The sequence below is a fragment of the Elaeis guineensis genome, chromosome 4 (genome assembly GCF_000442705.2).
Source record: "Elaeis guineensis isolate ETL-2024a chromosome 4, EG11, whole genome shotgun sequence".
In the NCBI taxonomy this organism is placed as follows: domain Eukaryota; kingdom Viridiplantae; phylum Streptophyta; class Magnoliopsida; order Arecales; family Arecaceae; genus Elaeis; species Elaeis guineensis.
Window position 1 is genome coordinate 36864446 of NC_025996.2, and position 18954 is coordinate 36883399.

Below are 18954 nucleotides of genomic sequence, written 5' to 3' on the forward strand. Positions count from 1 at the left end.
TTAATAGAAAATACAATGTCAGGTAGTATAATAGTGAGATAAATAAGCGGCCCTACAAGATGACAATAAGAAGGATCAAGAAGAAGTTCACCCGTCGGTATTGGTAAGTTTGAGATTTTGCTACATTGGATGATCCATTATTCTATCTTCTGTAAAACCATAATCTTGAAGAAGATCAAGTATATATTTGCATTGATTGAGATAAATGCCGTACTTAGATCGGGCCACCTCAATTCCAAAAAAATATTTGAGATTAGTGAGATTTTTAAGTTGAAAGCACCAATGAAAGAAAGCTTTAATGTACTTAGAGGAGATTTTTATCATTATCGATCATAATAATTGTAATAAACCAGATATAAAAAATAAAAAAAAATAATAATAGAGAGGAGGAAGACTCCTAATCGGAGTCTTCTTCCTTCCCGTTTCCGGCGAAATCGGACTCGAGGAGTCCGGCTAGGGTAGAAAATCTCCTCTATAAAGATCCCCCATTTCCCCTTAGGATTTTACAACAAAAATTTCGAAGAAAATCGAGGGATTTGAAGATTTTCTCAAGGAATACCGTGGGTGGTTGATCGGAAGAGAGGGGGTCGTCGGAGCTATCTTTGGACGGCAGAGCAAGGTATTCCTCTTCTCCTTTTTATTCTCGATCACCGGTGTATTTGGAAGCCGGCGAGATGCCGGTTCGGGGTCAAACAGGGACACCCCTGTTTACGTTTTTTTTTTTTTCTCCCCCGTGTGCCACCGGCAACAGCCACCGTTGGGGCTGTCACTGCGTCACCGTCGGTTGCTGTCGGAGCATGGCCGGAGTCGGCCCTCCTTGGCTGCTTGAGGGTGAGAGGAGATGGAGGGGATGATGCCCTGTTTTGTCCCAAGGAACCCACGGGAAGAAAAGAAAAGAAGAAGGAAGGAGAAGAAGAAGAAAAGAAAAGAAAAGAAAAAGGAAAAAGAAAAAGAAAAGAAAAAGAAAAAGAAAAAGAAAAAAAAAAAAAGAAAAGAGAAAGAGAAAAATAAAAAAATAAAATAAAATAAGAAGAAGAAGAAGAGAGAGAATTTTTTCTCTCCTCTCTCCTTTCTCTCTCCTCTATATTTTCTCTCTCTAGATTCTCTCTCTAGACCTTTCTCTCTTTATAAATTTTTTCTCTCTAGAGTCTTTCTCTCTCTCCAATTTCATCATGGACCCTAGGATAAAATTGATATGAAAATAAGATGATCTGAGATTGCTCTGAAATTCGTGCGGTAGATCTAATCCCAGTCCGATCCTATTCGAAATTTGTAACATTTAATTCATATTGAGTCACCCTAATAGGACCTCTGATGGTCTCGACCATGATTGCCTCATCTGAAGGATACAAGATTTCTCTCTCCACTTTCTCTCTCTACTTTCTCTCTCTAAAATTTTCTCTCTCTCATGAATTTTCTCTCTCTAGAAGTCTTATGGATCAATGAAGGATCCTGATACATAGACAAGTCCTAATTTTGGTTAATCCTAAGAGAGGTCCTCGATTTGTGTTATTGGGATCGATTATCGGTAATTTTTTCTATATACGATTTTTATATTTGATCAGGGTTATGAAGAGATGATTGTCTGCATATGATATCGAGTGGAATATTTTGTTAAAAAAATTCATAAATCAAAGAAGAACATTGATTTTTATGCTTGGATCAGTCACCGGTAAAGGTAAGAATCTCCGTACATGATCACTATTATATATATGCTATTTTACTGTTGGTTTTGCATCGTTGGTTTTGCATCGTCGGATTTGAGATCGATGAATTTATTATACTGAGATACTGTTATTTGATTTTGAGCATTAGTATGTTATGTCAATATATATATGTATCAGAGATTGATGGCATGATTATATGGATATGACATATCTGAATTGATCATAATGCAAGACAGAATTGATTTGATGAAATAATACATAATGATTAAATGAAAAGAAAGAGATATATGTATGGACTAGTCTTGTCATATGGAACAGCCCGTCAGGAGCTTATGCCTGGGACAGCCCCCACTGGCTTACAGGTGGATCAGCCGGCCAGGAGCTCATGCTGGGACAGCCCGCCAGGAGCTTATGCCTGGGACAGCCTCTTACGGGCTTTCGTACGTGGGACAGCCGGCCAAGAGCTCATCTTGGGACAGTCTTGAAAGACTTTTTAAGTGGATTCTATCCGGATGATGACTGAGGTATAGACTTGGATAGTCCAGAGCCAGAAAAAAAATGTTAAAAATCATGTGATTATAAAAGAGAAATGAAAGATAAGGCATGAAACAATTGTTGAACAAAAGTGTTTCACCTGTTAACGTATGATGATGCATCTATTTTGACAAGACAGAAAATTTATGAATGTTTGCATTATTCTGGACATTGAACATGAGATTTTATATTTTATTGCTTATCCTTATTTTCAGACTATATTACTATATTGGTGTGATATGGAAATTCTTACTGGGCTGTAAAGCTCATACCCCTTCATCTTTCTTTTCTTCTCAAGTTACAAGACATTCATGATTGGCTATGGCTTGGATTTACGGATGAGCAGAAGGATAAATAGAGTGTCATAGTATTTAATCAGAGAATTGAAGAACTTTAAATTGTAATTATGCAAGATTTTACGAATTATTGTTGAAATTAATTGTTATGGATGTTAAGGTTGTAGTGATTTAATTTGGCCTTGCATATTCTTTAGGGCTTGCTCTAAGGAGTGTGCGACCATCACGTATCCGACCCGATGTTGGGTTCGGGGCGTGATGATAATATCATCAACATATATAAGAATAAAATAGATAAATTGCCATGGTGAAAATAGAATAGGGAATGGTCAACTTGTGATTGAGTAAAATTTGCATCCAAAAGAGCAGAGATGAATTTAGCAAATCAATTTGGAGAAGTTTGTTTAAATCCATAAAAAGACTTGTTAAGATAATAAACAAGATTTTTTCCCTATCGAGGATATCCAAAAGGAAGAGATATGTATACTTCATCATCCAAATCACTATGCAAAGAAGTATTTTGAGCATCTAGCTGATAAAGTGACTAGTTCTTAATAGTGGCTATGGCAAATAAGACTCTCATCGTGACTATCTTGGCAACTATGGCAAAAATCTCATTGTAATCTATGCCTTCTGCTTGAGTATAGCCCTTGGCCACGAAGTATACTTTGTATCATTTAATGCTCCCATCAGAATTATGCTTGATTTTGAATATCCACTTACATTTAATAGATTTCTTATGAGGAGGCAAAGGAACCAAGGACCATCTCTTATTGTCTTCCAAAGATTGAATCTCTGTATCTATTGCTTGTCTACACTCAAAAAATTTTACAGCCAAGAAAAAGATTTTAGGTTCAACAGTAAAAGCTAAGGATCTAAGAAAGGAATGATGAGATAAAGAAAAATGATCATAGGATAAAAAATTAGTAAGCGAAAATGAAATAACTATCATGGAAGAAGCAGATTGAACCTGAGCATGAGAACGATAGTCTTATACATAAGCAGAAGGTGGATGAACTCTTTGTGAATAGCGCAAAGGTGGTACAATTGGATTTGATAGTAAAGATATGTTAAATTGAGAAGTAGATACATCTAGAGTGTTAGTAACAGAATATAGTGCTTGAGATATGTTAAAGAAAAAAATAAAGAATATAGTGCTTGAGATATGTTAGGTGGATAAGCAAGACCTTGATCAGGAATAGACAAAGAACTGTAGTCGATTTGTTAATGAAAGTAGATTGTATCTTAAAGAAAAAAATAGATTAAAAAAAAGGTGACATCTTTACTAATATAAATTTTATTGGAATGCATGTCAAAAATTTTATAATCTTTTTGAGCAAAAGGATATCCAACAAAAATACCAGGTGAGGTATGAGCATCAAATTTATGTTGAATATTTTTAAAATAATAATTTATGAAGAGTTTTATCTTGAAGCACTTTAGTGAATGTTTGATTAATAAGATAAACAACAGTAAGAATAAAGTCATCCTAAAATTTTAATAATAAATGTACTTAGAAACGAAGTGCACAAGCAATAATTAAGAGATGTCGATATTTTCGTTCAACTACTCCATTTTGTTAAGGAGTTGAAACATAACTATATTGATGGATCACATCAAGTAAGTTCAAAAAATTAATGATGTCATGACTAAAGAATTCAAGGCTATTATCACGATAGATTTTACAAATAATGGTGTCGAATTATATTTTGACCATTGCAAAAAAAAAATTAATATGGATAATAGTTTTAGATTTATGTTGTATAAGATAAATCTAAGTACTACATAAAAAATTATCAACAATAGTTAAAAAATAGTACGCACCACTAATTGATGGGGTATTATAAGGTCCCCAAAAGTCTATATGGACTAATTCAAAACAACAAATTGATGAAATAGAACTTGGAGAAAATGACAACCATTATTGTTTAGAAATGGGCATACAGTGTAAATATATTTATTTGAAAAGAAAATACTAGAATCTAAAGTAGAAAATTTTTGAGATAAACAGAAAGTTAGATATCCTAAATACCAATGCCATAGGTCGACTTCATTTTAATGGACAAGCATAGGAGCAAAAGAGTTTGACTTAAGTTCCAAATAATAAACACCATCACATTCCCTACCTAGTCCAATCTCCTTCTTCATCGGCAAGACCTGAAAAATATAATATCAAAAAAAAAATGTGATAGAACAATTAAGTGTTTTAGTGATTTTATTGGTAGATAACAAGTTAAATCGGAAGGGAGGAACATGTAAAATATCATTTAATGATAATTGTGGGGTAAGTTTGACAGAAACTAATGTATGTGGCATAAACTGTATCACCGTTAGAAAGTTTAATAGAAAAATCAAAATGAACATGAGATGTGCTCAAAAGATCAAAATCATGAGTCATATGATCCACGCATCCTAAGTCTACAACCTATGAATTATCCAAAAAAGAAAGATAAGAAGCAATACTGCAAGGTTGGCCAGAGGATTATTAGATAACGAAGGTTCATAGTAAGATGTAGAGGAGATAGGAGAAATTGAAGATACGATAGAATTGGTGTTGGTGTCATCCATAGAGAAAGACAAAAGAAAAATATAAAATTATGAATTGATGTAGGCTGTAAGATATTATAGCTCTGATACTATATTGAAGTTGAGTAGAAAAATTGCTATATTGAAACTGAGTAGAAAAAATTGTTATATTTTTGTGTTAATCAAAATGGTGTATATATATATAGGAGTATAAAAATTCAGCAAATTAGAATTCCATAATTTCAATATAAAAAATAAATAGAATCGAAGTCCCATTATTTTAGTCCCTGGTGGTGAAGCAATTAGGGATATATATATATATATATATATATATATATACACACACACATACATATACAGCCCCCACGAGCAGTAAAGAGGACCGATCAACACCCGTTCATTCTAGGGTTACTGAGGTCCCGTTGCCCTACTTTCAACCCCAAAAAAAAAAAAAAGGAAGACCTGGGGCGTTATCAGCACCATTCTTTCGAGGTCTCGTGATTTGCTCTTGCTGTTCTTTAGCTCGAGTGATCAGCGATTGGTACATGCAATGGTTTCGAATTCTCCGATGGACTCTGTTTTCTTGTTCTTGGGAGCGGGCGCTGGTTATTGCTATGGACTTATGCCTGTGTGTTGAGAGATTCTTGTGAAACATTGCTTTTTAAGCGGACAACGGGCTTGATTAGGGATTTGTTGGGCTCAAGATAGATTCAATAGGCCGAACGTGTCCACAATTAGGGTTTGAACTTTTTATCAAAAAACATTCTTGAGTACGTTTTGATTCTTGATGTTTCTTCTTTAATTTATCCAATTGATAGCTTTTTGTCATCTTCTTCAGACGCTCTTTTGGAATCGGGTCCATTGTACAAACCAAAGGGGATGCTGCCAGGATAAGGTGGGCGTCAATAGCAAAACTACTGCGCCACGGACCCATCCAAACAATTATTGACTGTCGTTATGGTTATAATAGCTCTTATTTGCCCCAGTCCATCCGATTTTAATTTACCTAGTGTTAAAAAATAACACCAGTGATAATTCTCAATATCTAAACGCCTGTTGATAATATGAACAACGCAATGGGACTCTTTTGAAGATGATATGATGGCTGTTATTTTTAAACTATGTCTCTTGCGGCACCCTATACGATTCTTCTAGCAGAGGAGTGCAGTCCTCGCGGTTTTTTTTTTTTTTTCTGATAATTTTTATCGTAACAAGAGGGCTTTGAATTCTTTCTCTACAACAGAGGGCCCATTTAGTTCACGAAAAGTGGAAAGAAAAGAGATAATTTTTAAAAAATAAAAAAAATTTCTTATTTGATTGAAATTTCATGAGAATAAAAAATAAAAAAAAATTTCTATGAAAAGACAAGAAGGCGAGGATTTTGAAACTCTTGGAGGGATGAAATTAATAATATTTTTTTTATAAAAATATTTTTTTAAATCTATATGAATATTAAGATGAAATACTAAATAGTGATATATGTCAATATCTCTATATTAATATTAATATAATATTTATATTAATATTTTATTATATTTAATATTATATTTATATTTATATTAATAAATTTATTATATTAAAATATTAATATTATATTAATATAATAAATTATTATAATCTAATATTATATTATAATATATTAATATTATATCTATATTAATATATATAATATTATTATTTATGTAAAGTTAAACGTAAAATATGTATCAAGGATATTATAAATATTTTACATAATATTTTTAAAAAAATAAATATTTAATTATTTATAAATAATTTTATAATAAATTAATTTCTTATGACAAACCAAACGAAGCCTGGAAGTATGAACCAAACAAGCCCGGAAACTGAGATAGAGAGATGCAAGAGGGCAATGCTGCATGTGATATCTACCAGCTACCAATCGAATGCTTGATGACGTGTTCTCCCTCACGACGTGTGCCGGTTGTCGGCGGTGTCCACCACCTTCTCGTCCGCAGCAACGTCGGATGTCGCCTGGGAGCGGTTCCTGCCGGTCGATTACGAGTCGATTCTATCACGGGCCGTCAATCCTGTGGATTACGTCTCCAAGAGGGAGCAATGCTTCCGCCTCTGCAACCCCATATCCTCATAGACATTGGCTTGATGGTGGTCGTTTGTTCCATTGCCAATTTTTTGTTTGCCACCACCTTTGCTGATGCTGCTGCGAATGCTAGGTTTCGTAGCTGGCTTTTGGTGTGCAGAGTTTTGCATTGGAGAAATCAAGCAGCGCAAAATGCTACATGCTGTCCGCAAGGATGCTGGCCTTTGCACAGGATGAGGTTCTTTCCCAGAACTTCTGGATTTGATGGTTTGTTGGTTGGTCAAATTTTCCTGTCATTGGATCTTGGACTGGATATGGTACTACTTTTGGTACAGATTTACATGTTTCGTTCCAAAATCCCCAAAATTGTTCATGTTATGATATGGTCACATAACATGACTCTGCCTCTTTCATTTAAGCCTAGAAGTTTTGTTGTTGAAATTGTTTTTCTTTTGTTGTACTGGATATATTTTATCAGCGCTTCATTAGGCGTCTCGGCGGTAGGGTGGGCCCGGTGGGGCTTGTCGGAGCCCCTTGGGCAAGGGGAGATGGAGATGGGAGGGTTCTATAATGATGAGGGTGAAGATGGCGACTTGGAGATGAGTATGACACAAATATTTTATGATTATAGTAAGGACGGACTTATCATCCAAGGCATCAAGATAAGACCAAGAAAGTAGGAAGAGGAGGAGTCTATGGACTGTTTTGAAGCTTATTTTCTATCATACGGACATATAAGTTTTAGATTGCATCTGATGGCCTGCAATCTATCTAAATTGTTAGTAATTTAAAAATTTTATTAAATTATTATATTTAGTATATCTTTTGAGTTGATAATTCATATTATCAGATAATTTTGATTATCTTTCGTGATATAATCTAAATTATCAAGGGAAGGAATGACTATCCAGATTGTCATTATTTTGATAATTTTATAAAAAAAATTTGGATGAAACTGCCCTCCTCCCCTCTTTCTTCCCCATATGGCCTCCTCCTCAACCTCCTCCAATGCTTCCTCCTTCTCTTCCCGACAGCCTCCTTCGTCATCCTTCTCCCTGACCTCCTCCTCCTCAACCTCCCCGGCAGAGCTAGATGAGGTGGGAGATGTCCCCGGAGACGCGGACTGGAGGTACGATGCTGGTAAGGAGACGTTTCGGGGGTGGGGGATGCAGTCGTCTAGTCAGACGTGTCCGCGCATGGCCTCCGGCTGCCACCACATGCGAAGGAACTCCTGACACCGCGACCAGAGCTGGGCAGAGCCAGCGATGCTTAAGATAACATGGCGGAGGGAAAGCGGTGCAGTGGTGTCGCCCTCCAGGGAGGGGAAGTCAGGAGAAGAGGCAGGGGCGGTGGAGTCGTGGGCGGTCGGGAGGCAGTGCGGACATTGGGGGGTCGGGGTGCGGTGCCGGAGGCGCAACGGATGGGTGCAGATTTGCTGAAGGGTCAGGAGGCGATACTGGAGGATGGAAGGAGGCACGAAAGGCCAGGAGGCGACGGAGGCTGTCGAGGGTGTGAGGTCGGGGGGAGGGGGTTGGGGTGTGGTGTGCGGGGGAAGGAGAAGGAAAAAAATATATAATAATAATAATAATAATAATAATAATAATAAGTATTATAAAATAATATAATTTTTTTTCATATAATAATTTTTATTATTAAAAAAATTAAATAAATAGTTTAAAATACTAAACTAATAATTTGATTTAAGAGTATTTTGAAAATTTGATGTTACATTACCAATAATTTGATTGTCATACCAAACATATCAATTAAGATTCTCAATAATTTTACTATAATATTATCTGTGTGTACCAAACACAATAATCAACATTCTAGCAATCTATGTAAATTGTAGGTAATTCAGATTATCAGATAATTCAGATTATCTTTATCTGATAATGTATCAAATGTAATCTTAATGCAATTTTGATTGCTACTGAAAATCTGATTGTGTTTTGCTCTCATTTTTGCTTGTGATCAAATGAGCAGTTAAAATTTTCCAATTTTACTTCTCTTTGTGTTTAAAACGTCATGTATATTTAGTCTGTCTAGCGAGGCCAAATTGCAAATTGGCGACACGAAATTAAGCTGGATAGCTGGAAAGATTCTCTTATTGTGATTTGGTGGTGTGGTGTCAACCACATCTTGGCGGATGGAAAGTTACTTTAAAACATAATGGATGAGCATAAAGCTTGCAAATGTTCCATTTTACCATGCCAAACTTTTCCCCAACAATAAGCGCTCCGCCATCATCAAACTTTATTATTTAATATATAACAAAAGTTTGAACCATCGAGATTTTTAGTTTATCATGTTTTTTAAATTACTATATTATATTTTTCAAAATAATTTTAAAAATAAAAAATATATATTTTATATAGTATTGATTATGATGTTAATGATAAAAATTTTAGCGTAGAGACACTTGTTATTTTTTTATAAGAAGTAATTGGCCATCATGTTCCTAGCGAAACAGCACACTATCACACATTCAACATTACCCTAATTTCATCCCCACCTCAAACACTAAATATTATGAAATAATTTAATTCTAGAAGCTGGAAAATGAGAAAAGGATTAAAAAGATTACAAATTTTTTTTTGAGATTTATATTTATTTTATACTTAATAGTTTATAAAATCAATATTTATATTTAGTTAAATTAATGGTTCTAATGAAACCATTAACATATGATGAAAAGTTGGAATTGCTCTTAAGTGAAGAGGTAAATATACAAATTTATACTTAGATGTCTATTATCACTTATAGTTATTTAGGTCATTTTATTTTTTTTAGTATGTTATTTGAGTCATATTTAATGTTAATGATTTGATTAATATTGTGTTAATTAATGGATTAATATATTAGATAAAAATGAATGTAAATGGGTTAAAAATATTGGACAAAAATAAATATAAAGGAGTAGTAAGGGCAGATTTTTCAAACCATTGAGTATAAATGTAATATATTTTTTATCTTAAAAAATTTGCAATTTTCTGTAAAAACAAAGGGGGAGCGAGTAGATTAAAATTTTTTTGTAATTTACTTAAAGAAAACAAAAGAGCAGCAAGTTATACATATAATATAACCAAGGCGAGCAGATACAAACAAAATCGAGCAAAAGCATGGACAAGGGAGCAGTGGCAGCAGCAGCGAGAGGGAGAGAGCGAGCCAAGTGAATGCCATAGCTGGTGCTGGCGCCAGGTGGAGGCCTCTCATCATCAGCCTCAGCAGCATCACCGTCGGCCGCCCATGTACGGTGGTGTCCCCTTCCTCTCCCCTTTCAAACCCTCTCCCTCGTCGGCGCCATCCTGCATCGCGCCAGCTTACGCGGCGCCAGCTGCCAACCCCTCCTCCACTCCCCCCCTCCTCCTCCTCCTCCTCCTCTTCTGTGCCGTGTGATCTCTCCATCTCCTTCCCTCCCACCATCACTCCTCTTCCCATTCTTTTGCCGTCCAATCCGATCGCCGCCGTCGAGGGCGTTGGCGATGACGCTCTTACTGCCATCGCCCTGGGGACCCACCCGCTGCTGGGGTCGCTTCTCGCCCAGGTATCACGAGTCATAATTTTACCGCCCAACATTCTCTTCTTCCTCCTCAATAATTGATTAATCGTGGCCGGGTGAAAAAGCCCGTTTGTCCGCTCGTGGGGATGCTGGCGGCGTGTGACGAAGAGGAGGACGGCGGCGATGAGTGGGGGTCCCACTTCAACGTCTCTCTGCGGCGGCCGGAGCAGGGATGGTGGCTGCTCCTCCCAAACTGACACCAACCTCGAGGTCTCTTCCCTCCGCGATTAGCAGTTTACTTCTGGTTTGATACTTCCGCATATCCATCCATCCATCCATCCCTTCTCCCTAATCCTCTCCTTTCCTTCTCCTTCTTTGATTGGTTGATTGATTGATTTATTGATTGATGGGTCTCTTTCTCTCTCTCTCTCTCTCTCTCTCTCTCTCTCTCTCTCTCTCTGTGGTGTACTCTATGGATGCAGATGGTGGCCAAGATGGCTAGGGATCAATTCACTAAGGAGATCTCTTTCAGGACGGATGATAAGGATATTTCTCTTGCCAAGGTATCGTATCTCACTTATTCGGATAAATTCCTGCTTCTCTGGAATGATCCTTAGCAGCGTCCCTTTACACACATAGCAATATAGACTTTTATGTTATCATCATCATAATCTACTTTCATCATTTGGCTTTTTTTTTTCCCCTCTTTTTTGATGGGAAAGTTAGGTTAGTGAGATGCGCCGATGTTATGCCCATCTTCTAGGTGTGTCCGACATTGGGATCGCTAGAATTTGATTTAAATCATGATCTTCAATGGAAAAGTTAGGTGACCATTGTTTTATGGTCGTTTTTGGTGGGTTGCTGCTGCTGCTTTCAATAGATTTTTTAGTGTTCATCAGGAGTCTGGTTTGTTAAGTTGTGCCCATAATTTGATCTTGCTTAACAGTGTGAAGGATCTTATTAGTCTACAGAGGCTGCTCGTGTTTCGGAGCGTCATTCTATTTGGAACCTTTTGTTGTTATTTTTGGTCATCCTTCTTGTTTCCCATTTACTTCTTGGAATGCAATTTGCAAATTTTATTTTTTTTTCATTGTTTTTTTTGTGTCTTCTATTAACCATCGGTTAGTAGAAATCAATCCCTAAGCTATGCTAGCTTTTGTTCTTATGAGCCCTTCGCTGCTATGAAAACCGACATGCATTTCCAAATACCCGAAATTTATAACTGCAAACCTTGCAGCCATAAAATCTCGCATGTTTTGTGTCATATGACTGTCTTGAAGTTGCTCATTAGAATGGCATGCAGTAACTTAATTCATTTATCTCCTCAGGAGAAGTTTGTGAGATCAGGACAAAACCACTTATCCAAGAATCCCCTAGATTTTTGGCATAGTTCAATCCACTAAAAGGGTGAGTGGTCCTAAATCTAGGGATTTTGAGTCTGAGAGCTTCTCTTGATCCAGCCAAATTCTTTCTTTTCCATCCTACTCTTCATGCTCCTTTCCGCCCATGTGCATGATACCATGCAAGTAAGGAAAGCTGATGTCCAGACAAGGTCCTACTATACTAAAACTTGCTCAAACTAGCTGATGCAACTATTACACTATTGGCAGGCCAATGAAAAGAATCATTGGGCATGTGACTAGTTGGATTTTGTGTTTCCTCAATGTATTTCACTATTTTTTGCTTCCATCATAATGCATGCATGCATCACCTGATGGTTGGTGCAGCATCTTCTTGTGCCACTCAAAGCCATAATATTTGACAATCCAAAATTTTCCATTGTTGTTTCCGTATCAACTTTGCTGTCCATGTAATATCAGTTAGACTCCACTTTAAATATTTATCGTATGCCCATGAACTACTTCTGAGGTACAAGGTCCAAAGATGATCTGCATTGGATGGTAATGGATATTTATGCCATCAGTGCAAATTGCATGACTGAAAAAAGTGGTGATAGATCTTTTATATTTGTAATGACTTTATGGAATAACGCATTCTGCATTTACCTGGGGGAGTGTCACGGTGCCATCTTTTGATCCATTGATATTTGTGGAAAATATAAATTAAACTTTTTTTATTCAGCCTCCAAGAGGAGGTGGAGGAAAAGAGAAGCAGGTAAACTAGAGAAGTGTTGATCCCACAATCTTAAGATTTTTGGTATATCAAAAGCCAGCTTTGAAATGGATTGTGATGTTTCCTACATGGATGCAGCTGGAGACTCCAGACCCAGCAGAACAACTATAGGGGTACTCCATTGAACACATGGTACCAAATATCTCTTAATTCCATATAATGAAATATTCCATGGATAATTGTAGATGGAAATCCAAACATCCCTAAAGATAAGCTAGGTTCATACCCAAGTGCTTATTACATATACTTTATAAATGGCTTGTATCATGCATAATTGTGATTTATTCCTTTTTCCTGCTTATAATTACTCACTTTTGAAAGTCTACCTGCAAAACATATTGTAGGCTTTGTTACTTGTTGCTGCTGAAGATGAAGCTGTATTGACTTCTAATCAAGATATGGATTCACATTCTCTCAGAAATGAAAGGAATGATGCTACCTTGCCATACAAGTCCCATCTGGAATGCAATGTTGTGGATGAAATTTCTTTAGCTGGCAAGAGCATGCATGGGTGGTTAAATGAATTGGATATAATAGCAAGAGAAGTGGAAGCAGAGTTAATTTCAAGAGATATTGGCTGCCATTTGATGGAGATATTTGAGGCTGTAAACACTGTTCTTTTTGGAATTAGAGGCTTCAAAAGATTTCCTGTGCTTGTAGATCCGAAGTTTTCATACATGCACACTGTACTTAGCTCTGGATGTGGCAGTGGTAATGGCTTTTATATTTTTAGTATGATTTAAGTCTTGGAAATCTCACTTCCTCCTGATTCATACATATATATGTATATATATATTGGCAGCTATCATGATTAGCATCATTTACATTGAAGTCTGTCGAAGACTTGGTGTTAGTATAGTGGGTTCACGAGTTGGGGAAGATTTTTTGATTTGGCCTGAGACAGAGAACCCTGAGGTATGTTATTTTCCAACTTTGTTCTTTTTTGTATTATTGTACATGAATGGATGTGCATAATTATGGAAAATGCAAAATCTTTTGCTGCCTTGTTGTTTCCTTTTATAAGCACATAGACTTTAAGACTCAGTTAATTGCTAATAGTTTGTTAAATTACTTTTTGCTACCTTATCCTGGATTTCATGCAATTATTGTTATTATGTTATAAGCGTATTCCATGCTATGCATTTCAGCATTGGCTGATTATCCCAATCCTGACATTCGATGGTAAAGGTCATACTGTCATGATTTGCTGGAGAAATGATTATTCTTTCTGTTTTCATAGGAACTTTTTAGAGCTTCTTCAGGACATAGTTTGTTGGCCATAATTAATGGCAGATGTGTGGAGGATCCTAGATCAAAAGCTTCGGACTTGGACAGCAAATCACTTTTGGGGCTTGATATTGCGAGTAATAGAGATATTATTGGGATTGCTTTAGCTAATATGATTGTAAGTTACAAGAGATACGGCATTATGCACTTGTGTATATAGGATGATAAAATGTCTATATCTTCTATTTCTCCATTATTTGCTTCCATTCTGACTTCTAAGCTTATAAATAGAGGCTTCACTGGAAACGAGCATCGAGGTTGAACCATGGGCTGATGCTGACTTCCCCACTGCGACCTGTTTATGCTGTGAATGAGAAAGCTAGTACAATGGCAAGTTCAAAAAGTCTATTGCTGCGGCCGCTGGAGCTAAGGTATATTTATAGTTTACAATCATTACACTTTGTCTGCTAGGTATCATTACATGCAAGACTTTTTTTTGCAACGGACAGCACGAATGGTACCATACACTTCCACCATGTTTCTGGTGGTGTTGGTACAAGATACAATTCTGTACTTTGTGTCGATGCCCAGTTCCATATCTTTCTAGCAAAAAATGGTACAAGGTCCAGTACCTGTATTTAAGGCCTTGATTACGTGCCACCAACACTAACATCTTGAATCCTGATTATGTAACCTTTTTTCTGGAAAAGATGGTTGCAGATTTTTATTTTTTGATTTTCAGGTACCTGCTTGTCTTTGTTTCTACAATTTATACACATAAGATGACCTCTTCCACAAACTACCAACTATTTACATGATTGATATGCTTATTCGTTCTATATATTAGTTATAGATTCTTGCTGACATTTTGTCTTTCAACTAAGAACACACTGTTTAATGTTTTTTTCATAATTTGTTCTCCAGGAAACCTTTTATCTATCTTGTTGTTTTGTTTGAGATCCTCTAGGGTTTGTTGTTCCTGTATCACTTGTTCTTTTTTTCTGTCTTGTAATTGTATGTAAAACTCCTATAAACTCCACATCTCTAGCATGGCCTGTTGTGTTACAGCTTTAGGGTATGAGAATGCAGTTTTCTCTCTGCATAATCTCTTGTTGTCCTCACAATCCCCTTTATCATTTACAGTTACCATTATCTCACCCTTTTACATAAACATTTAAATTATATCTTCTGTATGGTGTATTTTCTGTCTATTGAATATATTTTTCGTTAGCTCAGATGGCTAGTGTCAGATCAAGATATTAGTGTAACACTATATCAAAGTGGTTATATGTCCGTACTATTCAAGTCCCATTATACCCTGATTAGGTTTCTACTTACTTGGTCTTTGTAAGTGGCACTAAGATTCCATACCAGTCTTCATACTGCTCTCTCTCTCTCTCTCTGTGTGTGTGTGTGTGTCTTTACCTACCTACCCCAACCAAACTCTACCCTAAAAATTCTCCAGCTTTATCATTTGTCAATGCGCAAGATAACCAATTTTTTCTAAATAAGTAGGTAATTAATTTAAATCTTTTCAAACTTAGAACTTAGTTAAATTATCCCACGAAAATCTTTAGTAGCCACAACTGAAATTGCTTAGTATTGCAATGTGGTCTTTGTTCATTCACATAGGATTCTACGTGTCTCGTTTTACTTGGGTCATGACATAAGGTAGTGATCAAGGAAGGTGGAACCATCCTGAACCATTTGATTTGGGGCGCATCAAGCCGTATTGATAGTGGACCAGGATGGTTCTAGCAATAAAATCGAGAAACAGGCAAGCGGAGAGAGGGACGAAGGGAGAGATGCTTGGTTCTGGGTGTACCGCCAGCATACGGGTATGGGTGCCGGTTCTGGTATTACAGACCTTGTTAGCGATGCTTTTGGCTATTGGGCTTTCACCATATAGGGTGTAGCATTCCACAGCTTTGCCTTTTGCATTTGCATGGACACCATAAATAGTGATCTAAGTTTCCTAATGTATGCTTGGAATAAGTTTCCAGTGTAGCTGAAATTTTCAAAACATAGGAAATCACAACTGCCTACATGAAAGATATAAAAGTACATATTTGATTGGAGAAAAGGGGATTATAGACTTTTTTTTTTTGATGTAAGAGATCATATAGACATATTGTGATGATGTTTTTCATAAACTTGTTATTCAATGTGGAAAATTGAAAAAAGCACAATTGGACTAATTTGATCGTGCTAAGGGTGCCATCTTCTATGTGAAAACTAGTATTGCTCAATTCTTCGAGTTCTTCTATTGGGAACACCTAACAGCATATACAAACTGCCTGCTCTTGTTCCTGACAAGTATCAGAAATTTGAGCCCAATTTTTAAGCATTCTGGCTTCACCAAAAGGTTATCTTGTTTTCTTTTTGTTTTAGTGCTTTTGTCCACACTGGATCATAGCAAAATGCAACTATGTTTTCAGAGTGTTTAGGAATGGGACTATTCTCTTGTATTACATGAAGCTATTTTGCCAAACACTACCTGAGCTGATATTTTAAGTCAACAAAACAAGCTGACAAAATTTATGAGAATATGTTATGGAAGTTCCCATCTATTTAAGGTTTAAACAATTTGTTGATCCGAAGATGGAAATAGAAACTGTTCTACTGGAAATAAGGTACTGCAAGAAATAATTTGTTTCACTCTAGATTTGGCATCAGCATCTTGAAGCTAAAGTTGGAAATCCCTCCTTTCCTTTCAAGCCTCAAATTGATTAGCTATTGGCTTTTTTCTCTTTTTCTTTTTTCTTTTTTCTTTTTTTTTTTTTCCTGAGATTGATTAGGAGGTCTGCAGAAATTGCCAGAACTGTTTTGAAACTTAAGAAATCTTCAACCTGTGGAATCCCTTGAAGCACTAAAGTATGCAAAGATATCTATTTTTTCATGTATTTATATGTTGAAGAGTTTGATTGGTTCACTACTTAGATAATGCTTAAAAATCATTCCAATCATAATTAAGACCATAGTTTAATAATGTCCTTAATCAAACAAGTCATATGGATTATCACTAGGTCCCTGGAAAATAAAAATTAATTGGGGTGCTTAGAGGCTTGTAAGCTTTGAACTTTTTCAGAGGTTTTGTTCCAGAACTTTTATCATCTTGCTATGCATGCTACCAAATTCTGGTCTTATGCATGCTACTGTTGCTACTTTTGACAAGAGTGCTACTATTGCTATTAGCTGTTGAGTTGTCACTCTATGCTAGTTTTTTGGTGCCTGTTAGGGGAGACCTACTTGTACTGATGGAAGTAAATTTGGGTGAAGATCATTTTGGTGCAATTTTTCGCTGCTAATCCTGTCATTTGCCTGAATGTAGATTGGCTACCATGGCTGCCGAGAGACTGTTGATTCTGAAGCCTGATAATTGGACTCTGAGGAGAGACCACGGCATGCTTTTATACTATGGCAGGTAATTCCTCATTCCCTCGTAACTTCTGCTGTTACTGGTGCTCCCCGGGGCTGACTGAGTGCTACAGGAGGTACGCAGAAGCTGTCCAGGAACTCAGCATCTGCATGGCCTTTGCTCCTGTCGAGGAGGCAGAAGTTCTGGAGCGATTTGTTGAGAAGTTGCATCTGTTGCGGCTCGAATCATCATGGAAATCTCTAGAGCAGCTGACCCACTAACATCCCCTCGATGTATCTGTGGAGTTTGTTATCAAACATGTTGATGCAGCCCCGCAGATATGATCAAAGTTTTGGACAGTCCAAACGCTAGTTTTTTCTTTCTTCTCCGATAACATATATGACTTGTAGAGCATCAGGAAGCTACATGGAGGGTGCGTAATGGCTAGATGGTATTTCTCAGTCTGTGAACCTCCCAGCTGTAATAGTGGCGAGATTTATCAACTTGAAACGTTGTTAGATAAACCAGTTTGTGGCACCCTCATCTGAACAGCTAATATTGCACGAATCTTTTTTATTGTTGTGTTACCATCGAGCCTGCAGAATAATATTTTATAACACGTGGAAGGATAAAATTATCACTTACCATATCCTGGCATGATTTAAGGTGACTTGGAAGCATAGACTGGTCGCTTGAGCATTTACCATCGACTTAATGCAGTGTGCTAACTCAGGGGACACCTTTTTTCCTCGAGCTATCTTTTGGGCTGCCGACTCTTCGATTATAGGATCTTTTATGCCAAAGAAATCTGCAGTTGGAAAAGTCGGTTCTAATGGAAGAAAAAGGAAGAGAACTTTCCGCTGTAGCATTATTGGTGCTTTACTTCTATTGATGCAAACAATGTAGCATCTCTTACAATGGAACAAGAGGTGCCGAGGCCCTTTTTTAAAGGCCGAAGAAGGCATAAAAAATTGATTCTGGAGGAGCTAGGATTGGGCTATAATACTGTTATTTCTTGCATGAAAGATCGTCTGTTTAAAGACCACGTTAGATAAAAGCCTCCTCTGATCGCTTAAGTTGTAGGTTGCCGAGGGAAAAACTTCCCCAGTGATCATATTTAAGGTATCGTCAAGGGAAAAAAAAGAAAAAGTAACGCCTGCCAAAGTAAAAGGTACTGTCATTTCCAAAGCTATTCTAGACTGCCACTGCACATGGATGCTCCCCGCTGCTTCAGGATATATACGGTATGGGCGAGGGCTGTGTCCCGTTCCAGGCCAGTCAATAAATTTTATCGAGGACATATGGAGGATGCGTGGTCGTACTTCCGTACGTTTCCATATATTTATATGCACATGTCCACAAATTGAATTTGCAGAAATACCCCTCCAATTTTAAGCTATTTACGCTTAGATCTTAAAAATTTAAAAATTTAATTAGCCAGTAAACATTAAATTCATTGCAATAAAGTCTACCTATCGATCCGCTTGCACCAAAAAAAAAGTCCAGCAATCTATCTCCACCAAAAAATATTACATAAAGATCACATAATAACTAATTTTTTAAAAAATATTTAGAACCATCCTACTTACTATTTTAGTAAAAAGCTCTCGTTTTGATGAAATTGAAAGAAAGAGGAGAAAGCGGTCTATGAG

At 36.7% G+C, this 18954-nt stretch overlaps 1 protein-coding gene across 5 annotated transcripts; it reads left to right on the plus strand.

Moving 5' to 3' along the window:
- Positions 1 to 10179: 10179 nt before the first annotated feature.
- LOC105042973 (uncharacterized) lies at positions 10180 to 17889 on the plus strand. 5 transcript variants are annotated; one of them, XM_073256324.1, is made up of 9 exons: positions 10180 to 10629; positions 10710 to 10854; positions 11067 to 11147; positions 13062 to 13428; positions 13520 to 13632; positions 13958 to 14122; positions 14236 to 14375; positions 17276 to 17368; positions 17447 to 17889. In XM_073256324.1, exons 1-9 carry the CDS (start codon positions 10568 to 10570, stop codon positions 17520 to 17522), a joined length of 1242 nt encoding a protein of 413 aa, XP_073112425.1. In that variant the 5' UTR covers positions 10180 to 10567; the 3' UTR covers positions 17523 to 17889. The 5 variants fall into 5 exon arrangements, with proteins under 5 accessions (XP_073112425.1, XP_010918666.1, XP_010918664.1 ...); XM_010920364.4 differs by having other exon boundaries at positions 10181 to 10629; positions 10710 to 10888; positions 17436 to 17889; XM_010920362.4 differs by having other exon boundaries at positions 10181 to 10629; positions 17436 to 17889.
- The last annotated feature ends 1065 nt before the right edge of the window (positions 17890 to 18954 follow it).